The sequence below is a fragment of the Rhinatrema bivittatum genome, chromosome 7 (assembly GCF_901001135.1).
Source record: "Rhinatrema bivittatum chromosome 7, aRhiBiv1.1, whole genome shotgun sequence".
Taxonomy (NCBI): Eukaryota; Metazoa; Chordata; class Amphibia; order Gymnophiona; family Rhinatrematidae; genus Rhinatrema; species Rhinatrema bivittatum.
In genome coordinates this window covers 121,231,102-121,256,957 of record NC_042621.1, presented here as the reverse complement: position 1 = coordinate 121,256,957, position 25,856 = coordinate 121,231,102, and the positions used below count along the sequence as shown (strand labels likewise).

General features: G+C 43.4%; 1 protein-coding gene across 1 annotated transcript in view; it reads left to right on the top strand.

Annotated features, from left to right (window-relative positions):
* The first annotated feature begins 1,502 nt into the window (after nucleotides 1–1,502).
* Nucleotides 1,503–25,856, top strand: part of NPFFR1 (neuropeptide FF receptor 1) — a 214,434-nt gene continuing 190,080 nt past the window's right edge. Inside the window, exon 1 of the mRNA XM_029610687.1 lies at nucleotides 1,503–2,219. Within this exon, the coding sequence (XP_029466547.1) occupies nucleotides 2,213–2,219 (7 nt within the window). The 5' untranslated portion in view covers nucleotides 1,503–2,212. The remainder of the gene's footprint in view (nucleotides 2,220–25,856) is intronic.

The window sequence follows — 25,856 nt, the reverse complement described above, 5'->3', positions numbered from 1 at the left end:
CTTATCAAATTGCCCTGATGTCCTAGTGGGAGTGACCCCCCTGTGCGCCCGGGCCTGGCAGCTGCCATTTTCCAAAATTTCACCAGCTGGCCCTTTGCCTCTATCACATGCCAGTAACCCATGATAGAGTAGCACGTGATAGAGGCAAAGGGCCTGGCAGTGTCATTATGGAAAATGGCAGCTACCAGGCACAGGAGTGTAGGGGTCGCTCTGGGCTCCCACTAGACCATTAGGGCAATTTGGTAAGTCTGGAGGGGTGGTCAAAAGGGTGGGCAATGGGAGGGGGGGGGCAGCTCCCAGAGTGGGCTATTTTTTAGCAAAGGGGAGGGGTTGAGGTTCATGGGTGGAATCTATGAATGGGGTTTTTGCTGATTTTTTTTCCCGAACATTTTGTTTAAAAATGGCAGTTTACAGTCTTATTTTGGTTTTAGAATTGAAGTACAATAAGTCCCTGCCTCAAAGAGCTTACAATTTGGGGGCTGCTGCTGGAAGGAGGTTTGCCTACTCGACTCTTGATTTCATCATTGGTCCAGGCCACTTGAGTGGTTCCTGTCTGGAGTTGGCATTGATGGTATCTGACATCATCAAGAGATGCTGCCTCCGCTATTCAAATTCCAGGAGATAGCTTTCTTGGAAGAAGGAGCCAAGGAAGGTCCTATTGGATTTGTGAGTACTCTCCCTCGCTGCATAATTTTCTTGCTGCCAAATATGTATTTTTTTTACCCAAAACAATTGGAAGGGTTTTTACAAAATAGAATGATATCAGGTGTATTAGTGCCTTCAGGATCAGTTAATATGCTTTTGGGTCATCTTGTTCTGCTAATAAGTAATATTACCTGCATTGCAGTCTTTTTTTCTTATTGTGTTATTGCCCCCTGTTTAGGTCTAAATTACAGATGAATGTTTTCCTTTTAACTTTTTTTTTTCTTATTCATTACTTTTGTCATCCTTGTTCTTCAATCAAGTGTTCTTGGGTATTTTAATTTGCAAATAAAAAAAAATAGAAAGTTTAAAAAATTGTTTATAGTTTTTAAGTGGGTACCTGAGGCAAAGAGACAGAGAGTGACACGCCCAAAGTCACAAGAAGTGTCAGAGATGTAAGTGGGATCGAAACACTGATTTTCAACCTGTTGCTCTAACCCTCGGCCTCTCTTTTTAAACGCTTTACCCGAGAACGTGAATGCTGAGTTTTAGCTGAACAGATTGTGGTTCTTCAGTTGTTTGGGAAGGGGAGAAGACCCTATGGGCCTGTCTGGGGCCCCTGACCTCTTAAGTACCCTAGCAACACCTCTGAAGGATGAGCAGGATGCAATCGTCTGAGGAACAGCGGTGGTACCGTGTTCCGGTCCAGTAGTGCTAGAAAGGACCCGTGGCTGAGGGGCTGCCTAATAATGAAGGGGCGTGTTTCAAAAGGAGGGACTTCGATACCAAGGGGGGGGGGGGGGGTGTTTAACTGAGGGAGGGGCTTCGCTCTTGAAGAGTTGTTATTGTGCAGAGGTTGAGTCAGAAAGACTGTGATTCAGAGTTGAATACCGTGGAGCGGCAAGTGAGTGCGGAGTCGGGGGGGTGGAGGGAGCAGGTTCTCTGCTCGCGGGCTCCAACCTCTGCCTGCGCTGCTCAGAAGCCACCTGGCCAGCCACCGCACATGAGGAGGAGGGGGGCAGGAGATATGCGAACAGGATGAAGTTTTTTTTTTTTTTCCTTTCGGAAGCACAGAACGGAAAACAATCGCTGCTTTTAAAGTCAGAAAGAACCCTGAGCGTTAAAAAGAGGGCGGGGTGATTTTTAAGCGTTACTTGGAGGAAAAGCGCACGGAGAAGCGAGTTTCCCGCAGCGGCACAATTTATGCTTTCAAACACGGGGAGGTCTGAATCCGGCAACGGACGACGGTCACTAAACCCCCGGAGGGGAAGAAAAAGAAATTGCGGAGTAAACACCTCCCCCCCCCCCCCAATCCCTGTCGGAGGGAGTTGTGGTTGGCGGGAATTTGCCACAGGGCTCGCTCGGCCCCCGGGAGCACGCGGCACTTGCTTGGCATTGCTGGGGGGCGGGACAGCAAGCCCGCGAGGTCCTGCGCTGAGTTGCCGCCCGGCGGGAGCGCTCCGGGCTCGGTCGTTCTCAACCTCCCCCGGCACTACTTCTTCCAAAAGCGGTTGAAATCGGGAGAGAGCCTCCCCGAGTCACGCCCGAAGAGAAGGGGGCTTCTTGCACCATGGAAGGTGTGTAACACCGTCGTTCACCGGCTTCTGCATTCATCCCATACTGTCATGTGTTCACGTTCACCGCTTCCATACCCTGCACCCTGGCCATGCTGCTGGGAAACGTAAAATATTGGAGGCAGGAAAAAAGCGGAACTTTTTTTTTCAGGCTAGTACTGTCCTGTCTCCCTCCCCTGGAAGATGTGTGAGGAAAAAATGCGGCAAGTTGCTAGGGAGCATGCAGTCTTTAAAAATAAGCTGATTGCAAAGATTTTATTATTTTATTTTAAAAGTAACTGCTGGAACAAGTGATGTTTTAAGATGTTTTTTATTGAAGAAATGAAGTCATTTTCATTATATTTTTGGCTTCCAGTTTCCAAGCGATAGTACAGAGAGTGTTCCCCTCCCTTTCTACACATAATGAAAATATTAAACTGGATATCTCCTGAAATCGTAGAACTCTTGACCTTTCAAATAGCAATTCCGCCTTTAGCTATCTGCAGGGCCTCAGGGAGGTAAAGAGAAATGGTGATGGGTCAGATGCAATTAGTTTAATGCTGCTGTGCTTCATTTCACTGGTAGTAATTATGGAATTCTTGTCTATTGTACAAGAGACAGTGTCAATTATGCATACTTCCTCCCCAATTCTGCACCCTAGAGACATGCAGATTTCAGTGGATTTGAAAAGTTTGCTTGTTCCTCAACCAAAGATGTTTTCCCAACTTCTAACCTAGACTACCTCCAGGGCTGACAGTGTAGTGCAGTGGCTATAGTACAGAGAGAGCTACATACACCAATACCTTGGTTCCAGTGCACCCATTCAGAATTCTTTTAAGCTCCACAAATTCAGACTGAAATTGTAAGCTTCTTGGTGCAGGGACACTAACCTTGTATTTTATCTTGTTTCAGCTTGTGTACATTGCTGGCATGCTGTATGTATGGTACACTATAATTATTAAATATGAACCAGGTTGTTCACATGCTAAAGGACAGGTTCATGATCTTAAATCTGATGCATGTTGCTGAGATTAATAGCAGTGTTTCAGCAGAACAGATAATGCTGTGCTCCATTTTGATGCATGTTAGATACATGTATTATAATTTGAATTCATGTCAAAATGCAGGGCTTAAGCACATATGCAAAATTTGAAAGCAATTGTCAAAAGTGCCATCACATCAGTGTCATCCATTGACATCTCCCAAGCAATCAAGCAGACAACCAGCATAAAGTGACAGGGCTCATGGTTATCATCTCCATGAAACTAAACTTAGAAAAATATTGTTTGCATATGTTTGTAGACGTGAAGTACTTTGACAATTGTGTTTGTCAAGTTTCGAAAAATACACGAGTTCCATAATTTACAGTTGTTTTGCTCTGTGTCATCATGGTGGGGGATGGGGAGAGGCAGGGGCACGGGAACTGATTTACTCTGTTTTCCCTTCAGATGAGTATTTCTAAGCTAAATACTGACCTGCAAAACTAAGCAGAGCTGTAACTATAACTTCATCAGACCATTTTTACAAAAAATGTTTTCAAATTCTGCATACTATCTCAAAATAATTAAATATGATTACTGTGTTGGAGTAGTAATTAATTTAAACTTCAAAACAGAAAAAGATTCATAGTCAAAGATGCAACATGTTCAAGCTTTTAATACAGAATTTTCCCAGGAGTACAGTAATACTGCACTATATTGAGGGCTTCTGGTTTTTGGTGATTTTACGTTTAGCAATCCATGGATTTTAAGGGGAGCTGGAAGCTGAAGATAGTGCTGACTTCTTACAGCTGCCAATTCTTGCAGCAATATAGAAGTGTCTGTGCTTGTAGCTACAGAAGTCAGTAGTTAAAATAAGTCATGCTGCCTGCAGCTCTTTTGGGCTCTACTGATGGCCAAATGAAAATACCTGAAATCCAGAAGCCAAAACCATAAGGAAATAGTCACACTCCCTCTAAACACTGTCCCTATCCCCCTCCCGCAGCTCTTCCCTCAACACTGCCTCCCCCATCCTTGTCCTCTCCAATAGTCACCTCCAACACTGTGTTCCCCAGCTTGCCCCTTCCAACACTCTCCCCACCTCCCCAATGCCTCACAAACTGTCTCCTCGGCTCATCTTTTCCAACACTCTCCCTCAACTCCTCCCACTACTTTCCCCCAATTTGCCCTTCCAACACACTCTCCCTTTCCCCAGCTGTCCCCTCCAGCACTCTTTCTCCCCTCCTTCAACTCATCCACCAGTTTTTCTCCCTGCCTCTCCCAATGACCCTACCATAGCTGTTTTCCTGTACCCATGTAATAAAATCCATGCCAAAATCTGAGTTAGATTTTAGTGCTGGTTTTATTTTAAGTGTGCACTAAAAATGGTGGTCCCCTTGGGATGCAACAAGCTAATGATATGCAAATAGACCACTCATAAAAAAGAGCACGCTAATCTGAAAAAGTGCACTTTTTTTTTACCCTTGGTATATTTGCATGTCAACCCACATTAAAAAATAAAATAAAGAATCCCCCCCCTCCCATCCCAGGTTGCCAACCTCCCCCAAAGTTTCTGGCCTGGTGGGCCAAGTGTCTGGATCCAGACATAGGGTCCTCCAGCAGGGATGTCCTTTTCACTGACATAAATTAATATTAAGTGCCTGATGCTTAAGTTTAATATTAATTTATTCACTATTTCACTTAATGTTGATTAGGCCCTTCATTGTCACATTGTCAATACCCTTTCAGAAGGCTATCTTGAAAGGTGATTGGTCCTTTCCATTGACATTGTCAATGAAAAGGACCAATCAGAAATAGCTCTGCCAGAGGAGGTTCTCCGGCAGGGGTTCCTGGTTGGGGAGAAGAGATTTCAGGCCTGGGGGGAAGTCAGCAAGAGCATCTTATTTTCTGAAGCCATGGACCCATGTTTTTAAGGAACGTGCCAGCAAATGAGCAATTTCATCAGGTGGATACAAGAGAGGGAGGAGCCTGGGACTGGACCTGGACTGGTTGGCTTGCCGAGCCAGACCATAGGGGGTTGCAACCTGAGGAGGGAGGGAGGGAGGATTGGTCAGGCCAGCTGTGGGAAGTTTAACAGCTGCCTTTGAACAGGCGCTAAATTTCCCACAGTTGTAGGAGACACGCTAGGCAGGTTCCCCCGACAGTGTGCTTCCTTGCATTGTATTGTAATAGCTAATTAGGCTATTATCCTGCAATTTGCATGCACCTACACTAAGGGGCTGATACAATAAAGGGCGCCCAGCCTAACGCACAGGTTTACATGCGATTGGACGTGTGTTTTGGATGCGCTAGACTAGCACCCGATGCAATAAAGAGATTAGCATGGTCAAAACATGTGCCGAAACAAATGTGCAGCCAATAGTGCCCATCACATTTAAATTCCATGTAGATGAGGCTATTAGTTATAACCCCCTCCCCCCCATGCAGAAAATCGCTGGGTGCCCAATGCACACCTTTCAATGCGGCAAATGTAACTCCTGTCCCAGAGGTGGTGTAAAATCAATCCGAGAGTCAAGGGCTCATGAGAAATTTAAAAATACGGTCCTTTGTGGTTCCTCCTATTTAGTAGTGTTGTGACACTTAAATTTACTGCTTGCAGTGTTGAAAAATAAATGTATGTTGGCTTGATTTAAAAAAATTCTTCTAGACCCACAATTTAGACACCTATAGCAAAGGGCGCTTAGCTATGGGCATCTTCAGCAACTTCATCAAAATGGGCCAGAAGAAGCGGGATAAAAACGGATGCTCGTATTGATCGCCCATTGCAATTGTGGGCGCCTGATGCATTTGAGCACTAAGGACGCATAATTCTCTCCTATCGCGTCCTTTTCTATGCAGTCCCTCATTTAAATACCACATCGGGCACCCAGGGGATGTGGCTACATGCACATTAGGAAAATGGGTGCTCAATACAAAGGCCCGTGTTTGATGTGCATGTTATTGCTTTGCCCCTAAGCTTGCCATGGGTTTTTTGCTGCAGGTTTTTTTGTTGCTAAAGCCCTTTTTGCAAACCAGGGCAATGTGAGCGCTGAAAAACTCATGCTAAAATGCGAGTAAAAACCCAGAGTAAGCTTAGCACGGCTTATTACATCAGCCCCAGAGTGAGGGGGCGGTGCCTGAAATCTCACACTGTTCTCAGTAGGGTAGATTTTAAAAGGGTGCGCGTGCTACCCAGCGTGCACACATGTACACCCGATTTTATAACAGGCGCGCACAAGGGGGTGCACAATTGTGCACCTTGCGCGCGCTGTGCCCGCTCCAAGCCACGGTGCCTTCCCCCGTTCCCTACCCCTCCACCCCACCTTCCCTTCCCTCCCCCATCCTTTCCCCACTACCTGGCACAGAGGCAAATGGCTGCTGTGCCTGGAGCCTCTGGCCTTGCCCCTATCCCTGGACCTCCCCGCCCATGCCCTGCCCCTTTCCCGCCCCTTTAGTAAAGCCCCGGGACTTACACACGTGACCTTTTTAAAATCCGGCCCAGTCTATACATCTCACACTGAGAGCATCATAGTGCATGAAGAGGATTGTGGCAGCTCTCCATCCTCCTCATGGATGCACAAATCTGGTCTTCCTTTTCTTCTGGCTCGCAGAGCATCAATTCCTCACAGATAAAAGGTAAATGCTGCACCTGGGGAGAATTCTGCGCAAAATTTGCATTGCGCAGTTACACAGAATTCCCTCGAGTAAAATGTATAAGCAGTTTTTTTCCTCTGCCGGTATATAAAGCAAGTGATAAGTTCTTGTGCATCTTGTAGGCAGTCTTCAGAGGGAAATTACCCACATTGTTTCTCTTTTAAAAATGGCTACAAGTTCCACTGGTACAAAAGTACCCGGGCACTCTACAATAATGCCTGCTACTGAAAATCATCCCCATTAAGTTCAAGCATGATTGTTATTGCTGTGGTAAGAGTCAGTATCCAGCAAAGTTGAGAAAGGAAATAGATAATCTGAATGGCAGTTAAATGTAAATCTAGGTGGGGGAGCAAGAGGACACCAAAAGGGGTGGTGGGGGGGGGGGGGTTGATTTTGTGGTAGGGGGAGTGCTTGGTGAGAAGAACTGAAAATCCTGTCAGCCACTGGTTGCTATACAACAGGAAGATATGCATGAATAACGAAGTGGAATTCAAGGATGCAGCTTTTTCAAAAAAGGCAGCATGCACATAAAAAAAGATATAAAATTATAAAATAATACTGACACAAAAAAGAAGAGGAACCAGAAATGAATACAGTAGAGCCAAAAAAAGGCCTCCAGGCAAGTTGATATTTTGAGCTCTAGCTAAAACTGCTGGGGGCCTGGGAGGCACTTTGAACCTACGCAGTCTGAAATTAAAAGAATATTCTGCTCAGGAAATATGAAATGTATTGGCTTGCTTCCTACACTGTTTAGACTGGTTATGCACCATTGCAAATTGAAAGGATTACAATTATTGTGTAGGATGTAATTATGAAACTCTTTTTATCTCACGCTCCATATCTAAAGATATTTTTTCTTCATAGAGAAAACATTTTATGAATGATATTTGGGTTGTCCAATGAATCTTTAGATGGTTACCTCCTCCACACATACTTTAATGTTAATAGATATTAGTGCAGGATCAGAGTGAGTTTATGTGTGCTCAAATATTTGCTTGAGAATGTTACTATACAATATTTAATAAATAGGGATCTAGTATGATACAGCTGCTCTAATTGGAGTGGAACAATTTTTAACTGCAAGACTGATTTGCAGTTATTAGACATTCAAAACAGTCCATGGTATATTTTGCTTTTCTCCAGAATTGACATTAATTTGAGTGGAGGATGACTGGAATAATACAGTGCAGTACCTGTGGGTCTGCAGTATTTAGTTAGACCTTATGAAGGCTTAGAAGTTGCGCCAAATGCACTTGGATGACTAACAGAGAAATTAAAGGTCGAGTTGAGTTTTTGAAAGGAGCAGCTCAGGTGCCAGTCTATCTGGTACCACTGGCATAGCAACTTCCAAAAAAAGAGGGGAAGTCCATCATACTGGAGGCTCTGGGAGAACTCGAACTGTGGATTTCAGACACCAGGTATGTCCTGCTCCTCTACAAACTGTTAAACACAGGGATGGTAACTTTAATACCGGCACGCAGGTACACATGTAATTGCGTATGCTGGCTCGCTTCTAGGGACGTGGCCATTTTATAACATGCATGTATATGCACATGGTATAAAAGAGGCTGAACGCGCGGACACGTGAATGTGCACGCAAATGCCTGTACTGCGTAAGTGGGAGGACTTTAATAAACTCGTGCCGACGCAGTTACCAGTTAAACCACTTCGTTTCCAGTTTGCCCAGGTAAGGGATAGGACTTCCTAATCCCCCTATTTAAATAGCCTTCCTTTCCCCATATTAACCCTGACCCTTAAAACCCTTCTGACATGCCTATACATTTTGTTGTTTTAGGACTTACACGCCATCCATAGCAGAATTAAAGTTTATGTGAGCTTGTGCCATTCATAAATTCAGGAACACCCATACCCTGCCCAGACCACGCCCCGCCACTGCTATAGGGAGAACCTCACAAGAGGTGAAAGAAGCACTGAAAAGAGAAAAAAAAACAAATTATGTTAGGGAGACTTCTTGGTGAGGGGGTACAGCGTTCAGAACTAACTGTGGGGAGAAACGAGTCATTTATCTTCCAGGTTCCTCGGCGTCAAGGATGGGCGGAAGGTCCCAAAGTTAGTTTAAAAAAATGTATAAAGCAGGTGACCTGAATATTGTTGTGCACAGAAACGATCTGCAAATGATTAGTTTGTAAGCATTCAAAAGAAGTGTAAGGAGGTGTGGAAGGATGTTAGGTGACAAAATCAGTAATCTCAGAAGTGCTAGCTGCCCTCAACAGGTGAACGGAAGGAATTACACTCCAAGAATTTTAACTCATGGCTATTACGTTGGTGCAGGGAAGACAGCTTTGGATACTTTGATGACTGGAGATGTATCAGAGATGAGGAGCTTTATAAATGGGATAGTTTATGACCATCCAAGAAGGGCAGTATAGTCCTTACCTCTCAGTTGAAGTTCTACTTAGACCAGCATTTAAACTAAGCAGTTTGAAAGGCACAAACAGATGCGGTAAAAACAAAGCCTACAAAAGATAAAAATCCAAAATAAAATCAGATAGCAAAAAGGAGAAAAAAAATCAAGCAAAATTAGAAGAAACATAGAAGCCAAGGTAGTGACTGGGAAAATAAGGGAGCAAAAAGAGGGAGAAAGAGCATCATCTGTGAGAGAGACACATGCCAGTACTCAAAGTCTTGTTAAGAAAGGTCATTGAGGTGGAGCAGACTTGACTATAGCTGCAATCACTGAGTCTTAGTGTAATGGAAATCAGGAATGGGAGGTGATCATCCCAGGTTATTATCTCTTCAGAAGAGAGAGGCTGAGGGAAGGAGTGGGTAGGAACACAAAGAAGATAGGGAGAAGCTGAATTATTGTGGGTTGTCCTAGAATAACCAAAGAGAAATTATGCTTTGAGATGATTTATTAAGGTGCACTGAAATTCACGCTGAAGTTGCAATTTTGTGGGTGTAAATCGTCTACTGGGATTCACATGCAAATGAACCCGGAAAAAAACAACACACAGAAGTTTCCTATGGACAACTTACTGAAATGTTATCTTTTTTTTCTGAAAACTATCCTGTGAAAGAATTTTCACACATACTTTAGCTCTGCAAACAGTTAACAAACTTCTATGCATGATTTTGCATCTCAACATGCAGAGCATGAATGTTCATGAATTTGCCTAAAAATCTGCAAGAGTAAACTGTATGCTCTTAAGTTTATTTCATACAATGCCAAAACATTTGCACAGTTTGCTTCACATGTGACCTTGAGCAAGTCATTTTACTCTGTTGCCTCAGGTAGATTTACTAAGCCACGATAAGTATTTAATGTGTGAAAACAGCATTTATCACGTGAACTCTGCATATAGCGGTAATACTGAGCAATTATTTTTCCTGAAAAAACACCTATTTAAATTATCTGCTATGCATGCATTAATTTTGCAAATGCATGCAAAGTAGCTTATTCAATTTTTTTGTGAATAATGCAGCTTGCCTCAAAACATGCAAGCCACATTATTTTTTTTAAAATTAGCCGCAACTGAGGAGTTGTAGCTAACGTTTCCTGGAGGCATTGGGACACTGATGTCTCCAGAATGCTTCTTAAAAGGCCAGCAGTCGCTCTAAAGCACCCACCATATCAAAGATCCCTCCCCCCCCCCCGCCTATAGAGGCAGCCCAGCTGTTAAGTAAAAAAGAAATGTACAAGTTGTGCAGCAATACCTTGCCACATACCCAAACCTTTCCCTTTTTACAATAGGTCAACATACACACACCCATCCCAAATACCCTGGTCCACAGCTCCCATCCCTAGTAGGAGGCAGCCACGCCCCAACCTCTGACCCTCCCTAGCTTACCCTCCTGTCCATATGTGGTACTCTAGTAGGTATGTGATAGGCTAGTGGGTCCCTGGTGATCGAGGGGGGCCTGGAGTGCCATCTAGATTTTGGGCTGGCTGCCACCATTTTTCATACAGATGTAAGCTACTGAATAACCCTGTACCTTGCTCTGAGAACTATGGTAAGAGAACAAGAAATAAATCCTTGTAATAAATAAGTACTGGTGATACCTTATTCAAGATAGAGTTAAATAGTTTGGAACAATATTTTGTGTGTCAAAAGGTGTTGCACAAATTAAAATTTTACTTAGATTGTCCCATATGATCTCCCATTGAAATTCAGAGAGTGAGTTCTATGCATTAGCTTTCTATTTTGTTGGGGTTTTTTTTTTTTGGGGGGGGGGGGGGGTTATGATGAAGGAATTTACCCTGGTTAGGCATCTTATAACTGAGTAAAACCTTGAAACAAGCCCTGTGCCAGTGTGTCTTGATTTACATATACATTCAAGCTCATTCAAAGGTGTTAGAAATTCAGTCTTGTGGGCAAGGTATCTAGAATAGCTGGGTTTAAAAGAGGTTTGGACACATTCCTAGATTAAAAGTCCATAAATAATTATTAGCCAAATAGACTTGGGAAATCCATCGCTCATTCCTGGAAATGAGCAACAAGGCATGGATCTACTTTGGGATCTGACATGTATTTCCTAGTAACCCAGGCTGACCACTGTCAAGTACAGGATGCTGGGCTGATGAATCTTTGCCTTGATCTAACACGACACATATTAATGTTCTTAAATAAGCCCTGTGCCCAGGTGACTTGTTTTATATGCACATTCTAGATCATTCAAAGGTCTTAGAAATTCAGTCTTTTAATTCCTAAGAAAATGTTCTCCTTGCAAAAAAAAAGGAATGCTGATATCCCTGAACTAAGAGTTTCATTTGAGATTAAAGTTCCTTCCTTAATAAAATCAATGGCTTTAGTCAAGCCTGTTTTCTTCACCCAATTTATATTTTATACAGACCTCCAGCACATGGAGAAGAGGTGGATTCAGACATATGAAGCATTACCAGGATGGGATGCAAAGTGGAGGAGATGCTTGTTTACTGGATGTGGACTGGCCTCTGCTGTAGCATCAGCTAGGAATGAAGTCCCTGATACCTTGCAAGAGGTATTCCTCAGGCAACTAGTGAAACAGCCCATTCAAGGGGAGGCTGCGCTAGATCTGGCACTGACAGTTGGTGATAGAGTCACTCACCTCATGGTAAGAGAAAATCTAGGGCGGTGATGGCGAACTCCAGTCCTCAAGTGCCACAAACAGCACTGACTCCATTGTATGCAAATCTATCTCATGTATATTCATTGTGGATATCCTGAAAACCTGGCCTACTTGTGGCACTGAGGACTGGAATTTGCATCACTGATTTAGGGTCTAGTGATTACTAGTTGGTGTAATTCAATATTAAACTCCAGGGTCTTGGACTTCAGGAGGGCTGATTTCAAGAGAATGATAGTCATTGGTGATTTTCTTCCAGGCATGCCAGATTGCCGACCTGGAACGTTTTTTAACTTGCTTCCTTTTCCCCATTGAAAAAAGTGGAAGATGCTGTTGGCTCTTGCTGGAACCTTTTTTTTTTAAGAAAATGAGCACTGATGCTAGTGTTGAAAGGTCCTACTGGGATTCTGAATTTTGAAGGGTATAGAGGTGGTTTGGTCAGCGGTAAAAGGGAACACTGAGAGGGCAACAAATCTTTGTATAAGGCAAGTTAGCAAAGGTAGAAAGAGAAGGAGACGGATATGGTTCCCTAGGAAGATAAAAGAAATGGTAAGAGTAAGAAGGTTAGCATTAAAAAAAAACAAACAAACCACAAGACAACCCGATGTAGAAGACAGCAGGTAAAAGTATCAAGAAAAACAAAGGGAAGTAGCCAGAACAGTTAGAAGTGCAAAAGCTGAAATGGAGGAGAAAATTGCTTAATTGATAATGAAAGGAGATAAATCCTTTTTAGATATATTGGGGGGGGGGGGGCAATATTCAAAGGCATTTACATGGGTAGATAGTGATTTTTATTCTGGTAAACTGAAAATTGTCTTCCCTTATTCTGGGTATAAGTACACTTGGCATCCCACAACATGAAAGAAAATTGTATTTTCAAATCTTCACATGTTTTCCATGAACATTTTCTACTCATATTAAAAGCAGATGCAAAAACTCCTGCAGCAGATTTTAAAAGGGAACGTCCACACACACAGTGTCCCTTCGAAATGTGGTGCACCTAGGAGGACAGTTCGAAACTTACCCCCTATATACCAGCATTTCCCACTTTTCCAAGCTCAAGGCACGCCTATATTAACAAAAATGTTCAGTGGCACGCCAGCCTCCATGGAGCAAGGGAACCTAGAGAGGACTCATGGGCAAAAGAAGAGCAAGGGAAATATAAATATAAATATAAGGAAAGCCCTGCCAGTGTCTCTTCCAAATTTTAAAACAAAGAGGGGTAGGGAAACACAGGAGCACATCACAGTGGATCACATCCATCGACCTACAAGTGCAGGAGAAGAGAGGAGTCGGTGTGGTGCAGGCAGCCGGCTCAGTCAGTCACCTTGGCTGCCGCATGTGGCTGCCAGAGCTCCTCCACTGCTGCTACTGCTCCCAACATTCAGAATGAGTCACATCCAGCGCTCGGTGCACGCTGTCCCCCTCTCATTCAGGTTGGGTTAAATAGAAGAACTCAAAAGACTGAAGCTGGGGGGGGGGGGGGGGGGAGATATGTCAGAGATGCTGGGTAACACACAATGCGGGGCTCGGCTATCCATGCCCTGCATGATGTCCGCTGATTACCGCACTCCGGGGTTCATGCTGCAGCTAGGGAGAAGAGGCAGAGGCATGCATGATTACACACGTTCTCAGAAATTAGCTCTTATGTGTCTGAGCCATGGCAGGTGACTCTTGTTGCTGCGAGGTGCTCAGGGCAGAGCCCAGGCACTGGTCTGCATTTGAGCATCAAGCAGCGGTGACTTGTTCGTGGCCCACCTGATCAGGTCTGAGGTGTGCCATGGTGTATTGGTTGGAAAACACTGCTCTTCCCCATTCTAGACAAGTAATAAGAATTGCTCCATCAAGTCTCAGTTGAGAACATAAGAGATTATAACAATTCAGTGATAATTCGGATTTGTAAATTAAGACTTCCAATTCTTCTTGCTTATTCCCTGTGCTTCTGACATTTAGGTGCAGACATCCTAGCTAATTAGAAGTTTGCCAATTAATTTGTAAATATTATAGACAGTTGAAGCAATATTCCCTTTGGTACTGTCAAGATGTATGACACGCTGGGGTATTTTCTTCATTGTAAACATTGTGAAGAAATGTATTCACGGTGCTTGTATTTTGCATAATTTAGTTCCCTGTATGATAATTTGAGTGCAAACAGTGATGATGATGATTACAGCGTAATATTGGTGAATAGTATGTAATCAGTAAAGGACATCATCCTGATTGGGATCAGTAATGAGATGATAATGTATTTATTTTGAACCCCTTTCAGTTTTTTTGAAGTTGAACCTATTTATTATTTCTGAGTTTGCTGATCTAGAGCATGTAGCTGCATATTTCAAATTGAGAAAATAGAGCAACCTCATTGGCAGCTATCAGACAGAGCTAGAAGTAATCATTTCAGGTGGCCTGAAGATTGGCAGTCAGTGTGCTGGAGCAGCAGGAATAGCTTGCAGTATGCTGTGGGGGGAGCATAAGAAAAGGTATCCCTAGTAGGTAGACGACATATTGTCATTCTACAAGTCATTGGCTCTTCCTAGAATTCCTTGTATAGTTTCAGAGGCCACAGCTGTATAAGAAATAAGAGCAAGTGAAGCACACCAATGCATAAAGATGCAATAACAAATACGTGTTTACATGCACAAACATCTGAATCTGAAATTTGTGGGTGTGCAAAAAAATTTCTTCAGCCGTTGCCTGACAGCGTTTTGATCTTTTGACGGATGGTTGTTTGCACAGATGTCCTGCCACATTGATATAAAGATATTTGGAAACTAATAAATTGTGAGTGTTGGGAAAGTGGCTATGTGAAGTTGGCTTCCTCTGTCATAAGGAGAATGGTTTAAATGTTGTGAATCCCTGGACGGGAATTTGGTTGAAATTTATTTGATACTGTGGTATCACAGATTGGTGTGTGGATACCGGTGAAATAAAGGATAATTCAGTACAATGGAGAATTGGATCCCCGTGGTATCGGGTATTGAAGGAATGAATTGTGTTTAGATCATCCTTTGAATGGGCTATATATTGGGGTTGAAAGAGTGAACGATGCCAAGATTTACCCCTGAAGAAGCTTAATTGCGAAACAAGGTCCTTGTCGGGGATTGTAACTGCAATAGCCATTGAACACAGCGGGATTTTTTAACACTCAATGTGTTATAAAAAGATAATAATATTGAAAATGTATGAAATTGATGTCTGAAGTTGTATTTTTGTAATACTCGTGTACTGTATTTTCTCATTATAAATGTTCATGGGAAATGTGCAATATGATGGGTGGGTATTTTAAGTGAGTGTGTATGGTATGAATGAATGGGTATATGTATTTTATGGGTATATGTTATGTATATTTATGAATATTTTGGGGATGTTTAGGGTATCCACATGTTAAGATAGTTGCTTGCAAATGAAGATAAATAAATTTGAAATTATTTAATTCAAATGGTTAATATATCATTTTTTAGCAAACATTATTTTTGGAATATTGTTTAAATTAATTTATGCTATTTTGAGAATTGATTATGATGTATTAAGAAATAGGATTAAGTAATTCCATAAATATAACTAATTATATAAAAAATGAAAAAATAACTAGTACAAGAGGACATGAGATACTTGTGAGAATAAACATATGTATGTCCTTATGTGTTGATAGATAGTTTTGGGTTAAGGACAGGTAGAGTACCCCTGTTGTAGTTACCGTAATGTGCAAAAAAAGAATCATTTTATGGTTAACAGTGGTGAGTTTGACTTGCTCTATTTTCATAAATTTTGGTTTATCCAGTGTAGCCCTCTACTTTGGTGATAGGGCCAAATTGGTGCAAGGGACACACTCAGTCCCGGGTCTAAGTCCCAGTTCTCTCGCATCAGTCCTTTCAACCCCTGGTGCATGGATTCTCTCAACGGGAGGGAGGCTTAAGCTCCTGGACCCAAGGTGTGCAGGGGAACGGGGAACCCAGTTTCAGTCCACTCACACTCCCTCTTTCTGCTTGGTGTTCGTGGTCCCTTGCCTTACAGGGAAAAAAAAAAATCAGGCAGAACACTGGATGTGGTGTTCGAATAAAATTAACAAAAAAATAACTTCAAAGTCCATTCAATAATATAAACTTAATGTCCATAAATTTCCCAAAACAATTCAAGCACAACAATTTATAGTGCCTGTGCTCTGATGTCCTCTGAGCCAGTAATCCCTATGGGGTAGGGAGTTTAGTCATTTCCACACTTCTAGGCGACTGAGAGTGGACTGCTGGAAAAAAGACCAGGTTTCAGTCTCTCTGCTGGTAACTTTATTCCTGGGACCTTGCAGGGCGAAGCCCAAAAAGAAATCTCCAAAAATATAACCAAACTGCTTCTCTCAAAAAGGTCTGTTCTCCTCTCCAGTAGATGCAGAAGCCCACCCTACTTCAGCTGGGTGAAGGCAAGCCACAAATCCACACTTCTCTTTCTCTCAGGCAGTGGGGATCCCTCCCGAACTGGGATCAAATCTCCAAAAAAACAGGAACAAGAAAAATCTCTCTTCCAAAAAGTCAACTTCTCCAACAAAAACATATTTCTCTTTTCCAGGCCCGGGAGGCCTAGCGTAGGACCACTGGCAAAACACTCCTCCCAGCTTCTACTCAGCTCCAGCATCTTCTACTTTTTGCACATGCTCAGTCCCACATATATAGGGCCGAGTTGACCAATCCCAGCCTTGAGAGAAGGAAACTTTTAGGAATGGTCTAAAAAACTTCAGGTCCCTTAGGGCTGGGCAAAAGAGTAAACTTGCTAGTAAGGGATCGGAGTATCACTTATACCAGCCTTTGAATTGTGAACATCCATTTGAGTCTTATTTATTAATTAACATTTAAGGCCAGTTAGAACTTGAGTGCAATGGGCTCTTTTAGTTATTTGGGATTCCCATTGTGAGGGATATCAGTTGGTGAATTCAGAGCAGATAAGAGAGCTACAGGAAGAAGTAGTCAGGCTGAGGAACATCTTGATTATGCCGAGTCATAGTCTTATTTTAGTTTTATTCTGTTTTATTACTAAATTTATATTTATTGTGTTTTGTAAATTTTTTATGCTCTGTGTTTTTATGAATGTAGCTTGTAACCGGCATGCCCCTGATTTAAATGGCTAAGTAGCAGGATGACTCAGGCACCGTGAAAACAGCAGGAATTTCAAAACCTCTGGATTTGTCCAGTTAAGTGTCAATTTAGCTGGACCTTTGAAAGTCCAAATAGCGCAGCAAGCTCACTGTATCAGGCAGCTCTACCTCGCCCCGTCAGCGGTTCCTGGTTAGATGGAAGGTGGGCTGTGCTATATTCTCTGTGGCCTTGCGCCACCTTCCTTTCCCATGCTGTGATTAGAAGCCACAGGAATAGGAGGTGGGGCACAGTACAGCCCTCAGCAACAGCCCCGTGTCATCCCACTCCTCTGCAGATCTTCAGCCGGCAATGGCCCTCTCGGTCCCACCTCCTCATTGTGTTCTGAACTGGAAAAGCTGCTGAAGTGAGCCGGAGCGGAGAAAGCGGGAAGGCAGAGGCATGCAAAGAGGAGGGAATTTGGGGAGTGAGGGACAGAGAAGATGCAGGGTAGAGGAGAGACAGGGTATAGGGTAGAGAGAGGGGACAGAGGGTACGGGGGGAGGAAAGAGTCACACAGAGGGGAAAGGGGGAAGAGGGGCGAGACACAGTGAAGGGCATGAAGGGAAGAAAGAGGTGACACGGGGAGGGGAGGAACCGGAGGGAGAAGAGAGAGGGGATACAGAGGAGGGAAAAAGGAGAGAGAAGATAAGGGTATAGGAAAGAAAGGGGGAAGAGAGAGAAAGAGGGGGGCATAATGTGAGCTGGAGAGGGCACAAGGGAAACAAAGATGGAACTCATCCTATTACATTATCTCTCACCCTCCTACCTCCTCCTATCACTCTGTTCCAGCCCTCCTCCTCCAGTCCCTCATTCCCACCCAGCTATCTTTACATGTATCTTTTCATTCTTTTCTAGTAGTTATCATTCTTGTTATTATTATTTGCTTGCAGTCAACTCTCTAGTGCTTGCCGTTATTTATCTTTTGCGTCATTCTCTTAAATACTCAAACTTTCAGATCCCAGTATACTGACTAATGTTTGTGTGTTGGAGAAGCCCTGAGGTACAGAAGCTCCTCAGTATCTCCCTCTTTCCTCAGAATTAGCCCCGAGGTAGGCCTGTGGGAGTACAGACAAAAAGCCCCTCGCTACAGGGTGTGCGCGTGGCCTGAACTCAGAACATAAAGTAAGAGTCTGTGAATTCTGCTGCACGCCTCATCACTAACTTGTGAAAAGGACATGAGGAGAGAGGGCTCTGGGAATTAAGCTGCTGTACTAATACATACCGTACTCTTTCCATACCTTCCCTCCTTAATCTTTGTCCTTTACATTCTATGAATTGTGCTGTAGCTTATTTTGAGGATTCCCTTTATTGGGGCCTACTGAAGGCCTTAGGCAAAAAATGCACACTGAACCATGTCTGATAAGGGGAAGAAGAGAGAGATTTAAAGTGCAGGGGGTGCAGCCAAGAGCTGATAAATGTTTTTTTTTTTTTGTTTTGTATAGTACAGGGAAGAGGCCGTTTGTATCATTTGTATGGAGTCTGTGTCTGTTATTTAAGGAATACGATGTTCACCGACACTTTTAAGATTCACCACAAAGAAAAATTTGATATTTAGCAAGGAAAGGTGAGATCTAACAAAACTGCAAGACTCAAAACTGGACTGTTGATACAGCAACAAATGTTTAAATGGCAATCTGAGGAGACCCTGTCGTCATTTTGTGCTGGGTTTTTATGCTGCTAAACTGATTGCAGACAGCGGGAGATCCTTCTCAGATGGAGACTTCATTAAGTGCCGCATGGCTGCAGTCGCGGAAGATGTGTGCCGAGAGAAGACAAATGGCCTCTGTTCTCTCTAAGTATCTGTCCAAGTACAATTAAGAAGAATTGAAGAAGTGAGGGATAACTTGTTTATCCAGCTGCAAAAAATTCTTAACAATTTTGACTTTTTTTTTTTGCTTGCAGTTGATGAAAGTAATGATGTAAGAGACATGGCTTAGTTTCTAATTTTTATCTAATTTCCACCTCTCTGAGGAGCTTACTGGTCTCCAGAGACTCCAGGATATGACAACACGCATTGATATTTTTGCACAATTTTGTGAAAACAGTAATATGGAATTAGCATGGGTAAAATTGACAAGTGTTGATAACTGAGGGAGCTCTCCAAGCATGGCTGGGAAATGAAGGGACTCTTTGGCCATATAAACAAGGAAATTGATTGATTTGGTCTCACGCTAGTGCAAATCAAAATGCAAAATTCATCACCAAGCATTATAGCTGCAAAGTAGTGCAGAAGGATCCTTTCTGACCTTGACTCTGTGGGTGGGGCTGTGCTGTGTGTGTGCCACACGAAAGTACAATGGCTGAGCGGGTGCAGAGTTTTGAAACTTTTTTTTTTATGAACTGTTTCTTGAAATGAATGAATTTTTATTGACAAAGAACAAAACCGTCCCTGAGCTCACTAATCCAGAATGGAAATGGTACCTCATATTTTTGACTGAGATAACAGACTTTTTGAATTCCCTCCGGGGTGAAGTTTCAAAGAGTTACACATGTGGAAATTAGCATATGCTGCACATAAACAACAAACGTGCATTTTTCCACTTTTGAGCACTCATTTGCAAGGGTAAAAAAAAGAGGCAGTCTGAGGGTATTCTGGGGAGGGGCAAGAGTTGTGCACACTGGGGTACATTTTAAAAAATCAGCGCGCGCGCGCGAACAAAACTACGTTGGATTTTATAAGATACGCGCGCGCTGCCTGTTCCCCTCCGAGGCCGCTCCGAAATCGGAGCGGCCTCGGAGGGAACTTTCCTTCCGCCTCCCCTCACCTTCCGCCTCCCCTCACCTTCCCCTCCCTTCCTCTACCTAACCCATCCCCCCCCTACCTTTGTTGGCAGATTTACGCCTGCCAGCGGGCTGCTGGTGTGCCATCACCCGACCCGGGGGTTGGTCCGGAGGCCTCGACCACGCCCCCGGGCCGGCATCACGCCCCCGACACGCCTCCCACCCCGCCCCGAAAATTCACGCCGCCCACCCGACACGCCCCCTTTGCAAAGCCCCAGGAGTTACGCGCGTGCCGCCGAGCCTATGCAAAATAGGCTCGGCGCGTGCAGGGGCCTTTTAAGAGGGTTACGCACATAACTTCCTCCAGTCCTCCCCCAGTCTGCGCCTTTTTGCACAACCAGTTCTTCCGCTTGTACCGCGAGGTATGCGCGTGGCCGCGGGCATTCTATAACGCCAGTGGCCCGGCCATGCACGTATCTCGCAGTTTTTACATACGCCGGTGATTGAAAATGTACTTGTTCCTGTGCATTGCAGGTATTTGCACATAAGCCTACATACGCACATGTCTAGGGTGGACATACATATATTTTATGACCTGCACATACCCGATACATGCAGGTTATAAAATACTGGAGTAGTTCTCAGTGTGGCCCTATATGCATGTATATGAGGCCACGCAGAATTGTTTGAAAGTTATTCTCCCTACTTACAGCTGTAAGGCAAGGGGAAACTCGTGACATTCACTTTTAAAGGACTTTGACTGTCAACTAAGGCAGTTTGCAAAACACACAAAAGAAGGAAACTCGGGTCTTTTTCCTGCTTCTCAACAGACGTCTGCTGAAGTACCAGGAGTCTCATTTCCAGTAGAAAAATGTGCTGATGCACTGGGAGTGTTGCAGACTGAGTTCCCTCAAGGATTCTGTGAACCACATGGCCACATCAAAGATATTTATCTTTTTCAAAATCCATTTGAAACTGACATAGATGAAGCCTTGTCCTCTTATCAGCTTGAGTTGGTCGAATAATAAGCCAGTGTTGCCCTGAAAGACTCCAAGTCAAATAATCTTTTTAACTTCCATGCTGCTTTCCCCCATGATCTATCCAAACTTTTAAAAAATTGGCTTTTGGGGAGGGTAATTTTTAATAGTCTGTTTAAGTCACCACATATGCACATAAGTCTGTGCATCTAAAATGTAGCAGTATTTTTTAATCTGTGAAAGGAGCCTCACAGTTTATAAAATGCTGTATATGTTTACAAGCGTTTGTTTCAGCATGCATGCATATTTATAATGCAGGAAATCACATATTTTCTGTAGCCATTTTAGAAAAGTAGGTGCATATATTTATGTACATAATTGTAACTTCGGCGCATAAAATCCCAGAGTTATATGTGAAGGCATGTATTTTATAAAGAACGCATGTGCTCTTTCTGAAAATACTTGAGTGTGTTCACCAACACCTCCACCAGTTCACTCAGACCTCTACCAGTTCGTCTAGATTCTCCAGCACTTCACCCTGACCACCCACTACCACTTAATCCAGATTTCAAAAAAAAACAAAACATACAGACAAAAGACAAGTGCAGTTTCACTTCCGGGACTTACAGGCCGATACGGTAAAGTCCGCGGGAGAGCCGGTGTGCGCGATTCAGTATTTAAATTAGGCCCGGCGGGTTTGACAACCGACGCTCAATTTTGCCGGTGTCGGTTCTCGAGCCCGCTGACAGCCACGGCAAAATTGAGCATCCGGTTTTCGGCCCGACAGCCGCAGGCCGAATTCAAATTTTATTTTTTTTTAAACTTTTTTTACTCTTCGGGACCTCCTACTTAATATGCTATTAGGTGCCGCGGGTTGGACGCGCGTTTTCCTCCCCTTACTGAATAAGGGGTAAGGGAAACCCCTTACTCCGTCGGAGCGCACTGATCTGTATCGGCCTGTTAATTAGCAGATATAAAAGCAAGTTCAGTAATATATGCATGTATACTGCTTACAAAATAGCAACTTGCGTAAATACTTACAAACCTCACTTTATTCCATCGGTTTTTCTTCTGGTAACATTTACACTATGACTTCGCAAGGATGAGTGAGCCCGAGATTTTTGCGTTGCCGCTCACCAGCTCGACCATAAGCAGCTTAATCATCCCCCAACGCCACGCTGCCCTGCTTCCCGCAGCCTGACATGCCACCATCCTCAGGCGCCGCCTGGCTGCCGTTTCCCTGTGGCCGGGGAGATGCTGCCATGTGTCACCTTGCAGCAGCAAGGCCCCGCCAACGCCACCACTTCTTCATACAGCCGGGAGCACCGCCAACACTGTCTTCTTTGCGGACCGGGACGCCTACTTCCTTCTCTGCTGCTGGCGGCCCCTAGGTGCGCACACGTGCTTCACTTCCCTAAAGGACCAGTGGCAGGAAAAGCCACGGTGGTGCCCGATGACATCATCATCCAGCTAGCCCTATAAAAGGGCTCTTCAGTCTTCACGCCTGGCTAAAGTGGCCAACTTTTCCACAGACCTGGACTGGACATGAGGGGGAGGAAGGGGCACCCTCATTTGCATAATTTGCTCCTAGTGCCCTTAAACCTGGATTCATATTAAGTACCCTCCAGTTCTTGCATTATGCTCTTACATACACACATTCTCTCTCTCTCTCCCCCCCTTTCAATTTCAGACAGAGTCGGGCACATACTCACTGTCTCTCTTTTAGACCTGGCCTCCCCATACAAAATTCACTTGCACCCTGTGACAAATCAGACTGAGTACAAGTCCGCCACAGCATCAATTCACCCTGCATCTTTCTTTACACCTTGCCAGCTCCATTAATATCACTGACAGTCAGACACTAACTCCCAGTCCCGATTTGCAGCTCCTGCCATTGGCTGCATGGCACTATGACTGCTTGGTTGATGCATCTGCCCCTCATCTAAGGGGAGTGAAATGATTGGCAGAAATGCTTGAGTGACAGGTGTCGTCTTCCTTTGACCACTTTCATAGAGCGGGTTGGAGTCTGCTAATCATCCCCTCTCCATCTGAATGCTAAGTTTGGCACGATCCCTGTAGTACACCGGACATTACAGTGTCCGGTTACCTTTGTAACCGGACACTGTACAATTAGTTTAAAAACTGGAATGTCCAGAACCGGGCAATTGGCCACCCTACTCCTGGTCTTTGCAATAGATCACTAGCACCATCAAAGTTTTTTGTTCTTCATTCCATGTTCCTGGTCTCGTCAATTTCTGGTTCCTTTTTTCAGCGTCTTCAGCCCCGAGTCCAACTCTTCACCTTTCCTCCTGATTTCAAGTTTTCGTTCCTGCATTCCATGTTTTGTTCCTGATTCCTGAGTCTTTGTCGTGTTCCTGTTTCCCGACTCTTGTCTTATTCCGGTGTCCAGATCTACTAAGTCCTTGGAGCCCTGCATCCAAGTCCTGCGAGCACGTGGACCATGACCATCCCACGGCAGGCTGCATAGGTCGCGTTGCTGCCCAAATCCTGGGGCCAAGGCTACCTAGTGTTCAGTCCCAGTCTTCATTCCAAGTTCCTCGTGTGCCAGCGCATGGTCTGGGACCAGCCACTGTGGCTGTGTAGGGCGCGTCTCATCACAAATCCTGAATCCAAGTTCCCGCAGGTGTGATAACATCATGGTCCGTGACCAGGCCACTGTGGGCTGTATAGAGTGCTTCATAGCACAAGGCCTGCTTCCAAGTCAGTCTTCAGTGGGTCAAGTCCTCGGAGTCCATCCTTGTTTTTAAAGCTCCAAGTTTCAAGTCAAGTTCTGAGTTCCAAATTTCTAGTCTTGTTCTTAGTTCTAGTCTCGTGGAACTTGTCCAGCCAGCGGATTACCTTTTTCCTCGTTCCAAGCGATGTTCCTCAATCCAAGTTAAGTTCCAAATCTTCAGTGCCTTTGTCCTGTCCAAAGTCATCTTCTGTCCTTGACCTCCATCTGTCCTGATGCACAAGCTGTTCCCAAGCAGCAGGTCAGAAAGGGCTATCGAGTGGCCGGAGAGCTACCCCAGAGACCAGCATTGCTTGCTGGGTTTCACTCCTTTGCGTGCAGGTTCAGCGGAGTCTCTGAGTGTTCCAAGTCTCTGAGTGTTCCAAGTCTCAAGTTCCCAGCCCGGATATGCTTGTCTCCCATAGCACAGACCTTGGAGCTTCGCCCTGGTGTTGTATCATGGTCCAAGGGCTCATGCTCACGTCTGCTCCCGAGTGCCGTCCACGTTTGCAATAGATTGTGAAGGCCTCATGTCTCTCAGCAGATAACGAGGCCCCAATCCCCAACAGATTGCAAAAGCCTCATGACTCTTATCAGATAGTGAGGCCTCAGTTCACAACAGCTATGTTTCCAAAATTGCATATTTGCAGTTACATGCTACTTACATGTGTATATGTCAGTTTTATGTACATACCAAAAAATAACTCTTTGCAAGCCAGGCCCAAAATATCCACATTCTTTGGCAGCACCTATATCTATCTATCTATCTATCTATATATATATATGAACAAACCTCAAGAATGAAATTACTTAAATCTTAGATGAGATCAAGAATCACTTATTAACATCTGCATCAGTCACTGAACCTGACATTACATTTCTTTCTAGTCAGAAACTGGCCCACAATTTACACTAATTAGAAGGAAATGTGTAATTGTCACTGATCTTTTATATTTTTTGAATATTAAGTTTAACTGTTCATTATTTGTGATGCCTTTTTATCTGCTGTAGCTTTCTGAAATTAATTTCTTTGAATAATGTGGTAGATATTAAGTTGAAATAAACTCTGAGGGGACACACTCTCCCCCAGAAACTTCTAATCCCTCTCAGTAGCTTTTTTATTTCAAAATTGAGTGTTAATATATTTTAAAGAACAAAACCATAAAACCTTACAACAGGGCTGCACAGAATAATGTAATATCTATACAAGGACATCTACAGCAAAGTGTGGTAAAATTTAAGAAGAGAAGAAAAAACAAAGGTTTCCATATTCTTTTACATTCAAATAAATGTCCATATCACTGCAGCAATTGCTTCATACTTAGAGTAAGTACAAATATAATTCTATCACATGTTCAAATCCAAAGCAGTATTGTCTTTCTAATGATTTGATATTAACTTTATTGCTATAGAAGGTAAGAAATCTAGCAGCTTCACTGCAGAAGATAATTGTGCCTCCACTGCCTGTCTTCCAGATGACTATTTTATATGACAAATGTTACATTTATATGCATAACTCCTTTGAAAATTACCTCCTAAGTGTTGCAGTACACCACCTTGTTATTGATTTTAAATTTAATGTTATTCCAAAATGGTATTTTTGTATGAAGTGTTCTCGAAAAATGAACACTTTCAGGAAGTACTTGGAAAGCTTCCAGATAGACTGGAGAACCAAGAACTCCTCAAGAAGAGAAGGAAAGAAAGACTTGCAAAAAAAAAAAAAGAATTTGAATAGGATGTATCACTGCTTCTTCCCAATGTAACCAGACAGGTTTAGTATATACCACTTCCTCAAACATCCAGTGACAACCCTGACACAATATAAATGCCTTATGATATAAAGCAAAATCAGGAAAGTTCCTCTCCCCCTCCCAATATCTTTTTCCATTTCTTTAACACAACTCTGGGAGGTTTTGATTGCCAAAGAAATTGAGTAAGGGCAATTTCAGGTAATTTATACACTCCAATCAGAATGTTTATATGCCCAAGCTGTTCTGCACAATCTGCAGTGGGGGTTTTTTTTCTTTTGTGAATAAAATGTAAGTTCCAATGATAGTGTTATCTCTGGATGCAGAAAAAGCTTTTGACAGGGTTGAGTGAGATGGGATTACCTATTTCAAATTTAATATTGGTTTTGTTTCTGTTTAAATTTTGTTCACATGGTTATATTATTTTGTACAGCGCCAACAGCGAGATTATTTGTTAATGGTCTCAGCTTGGAAGTTATACACTTACAGGGGGGAACTAGACAAGGTTGTCCTCCCCTCTCCATTATTGTTCAACATTGCTCTAGAACCTTTGGCAGTTTGCTAGACAACATGAGGTGAGAATAAAGGGCTTACAATACGCGGAGGCAGAGTGGAAAATTTCTATTTATGCGGATGATATATTGTCTTATATTTCTGTGGATTCTA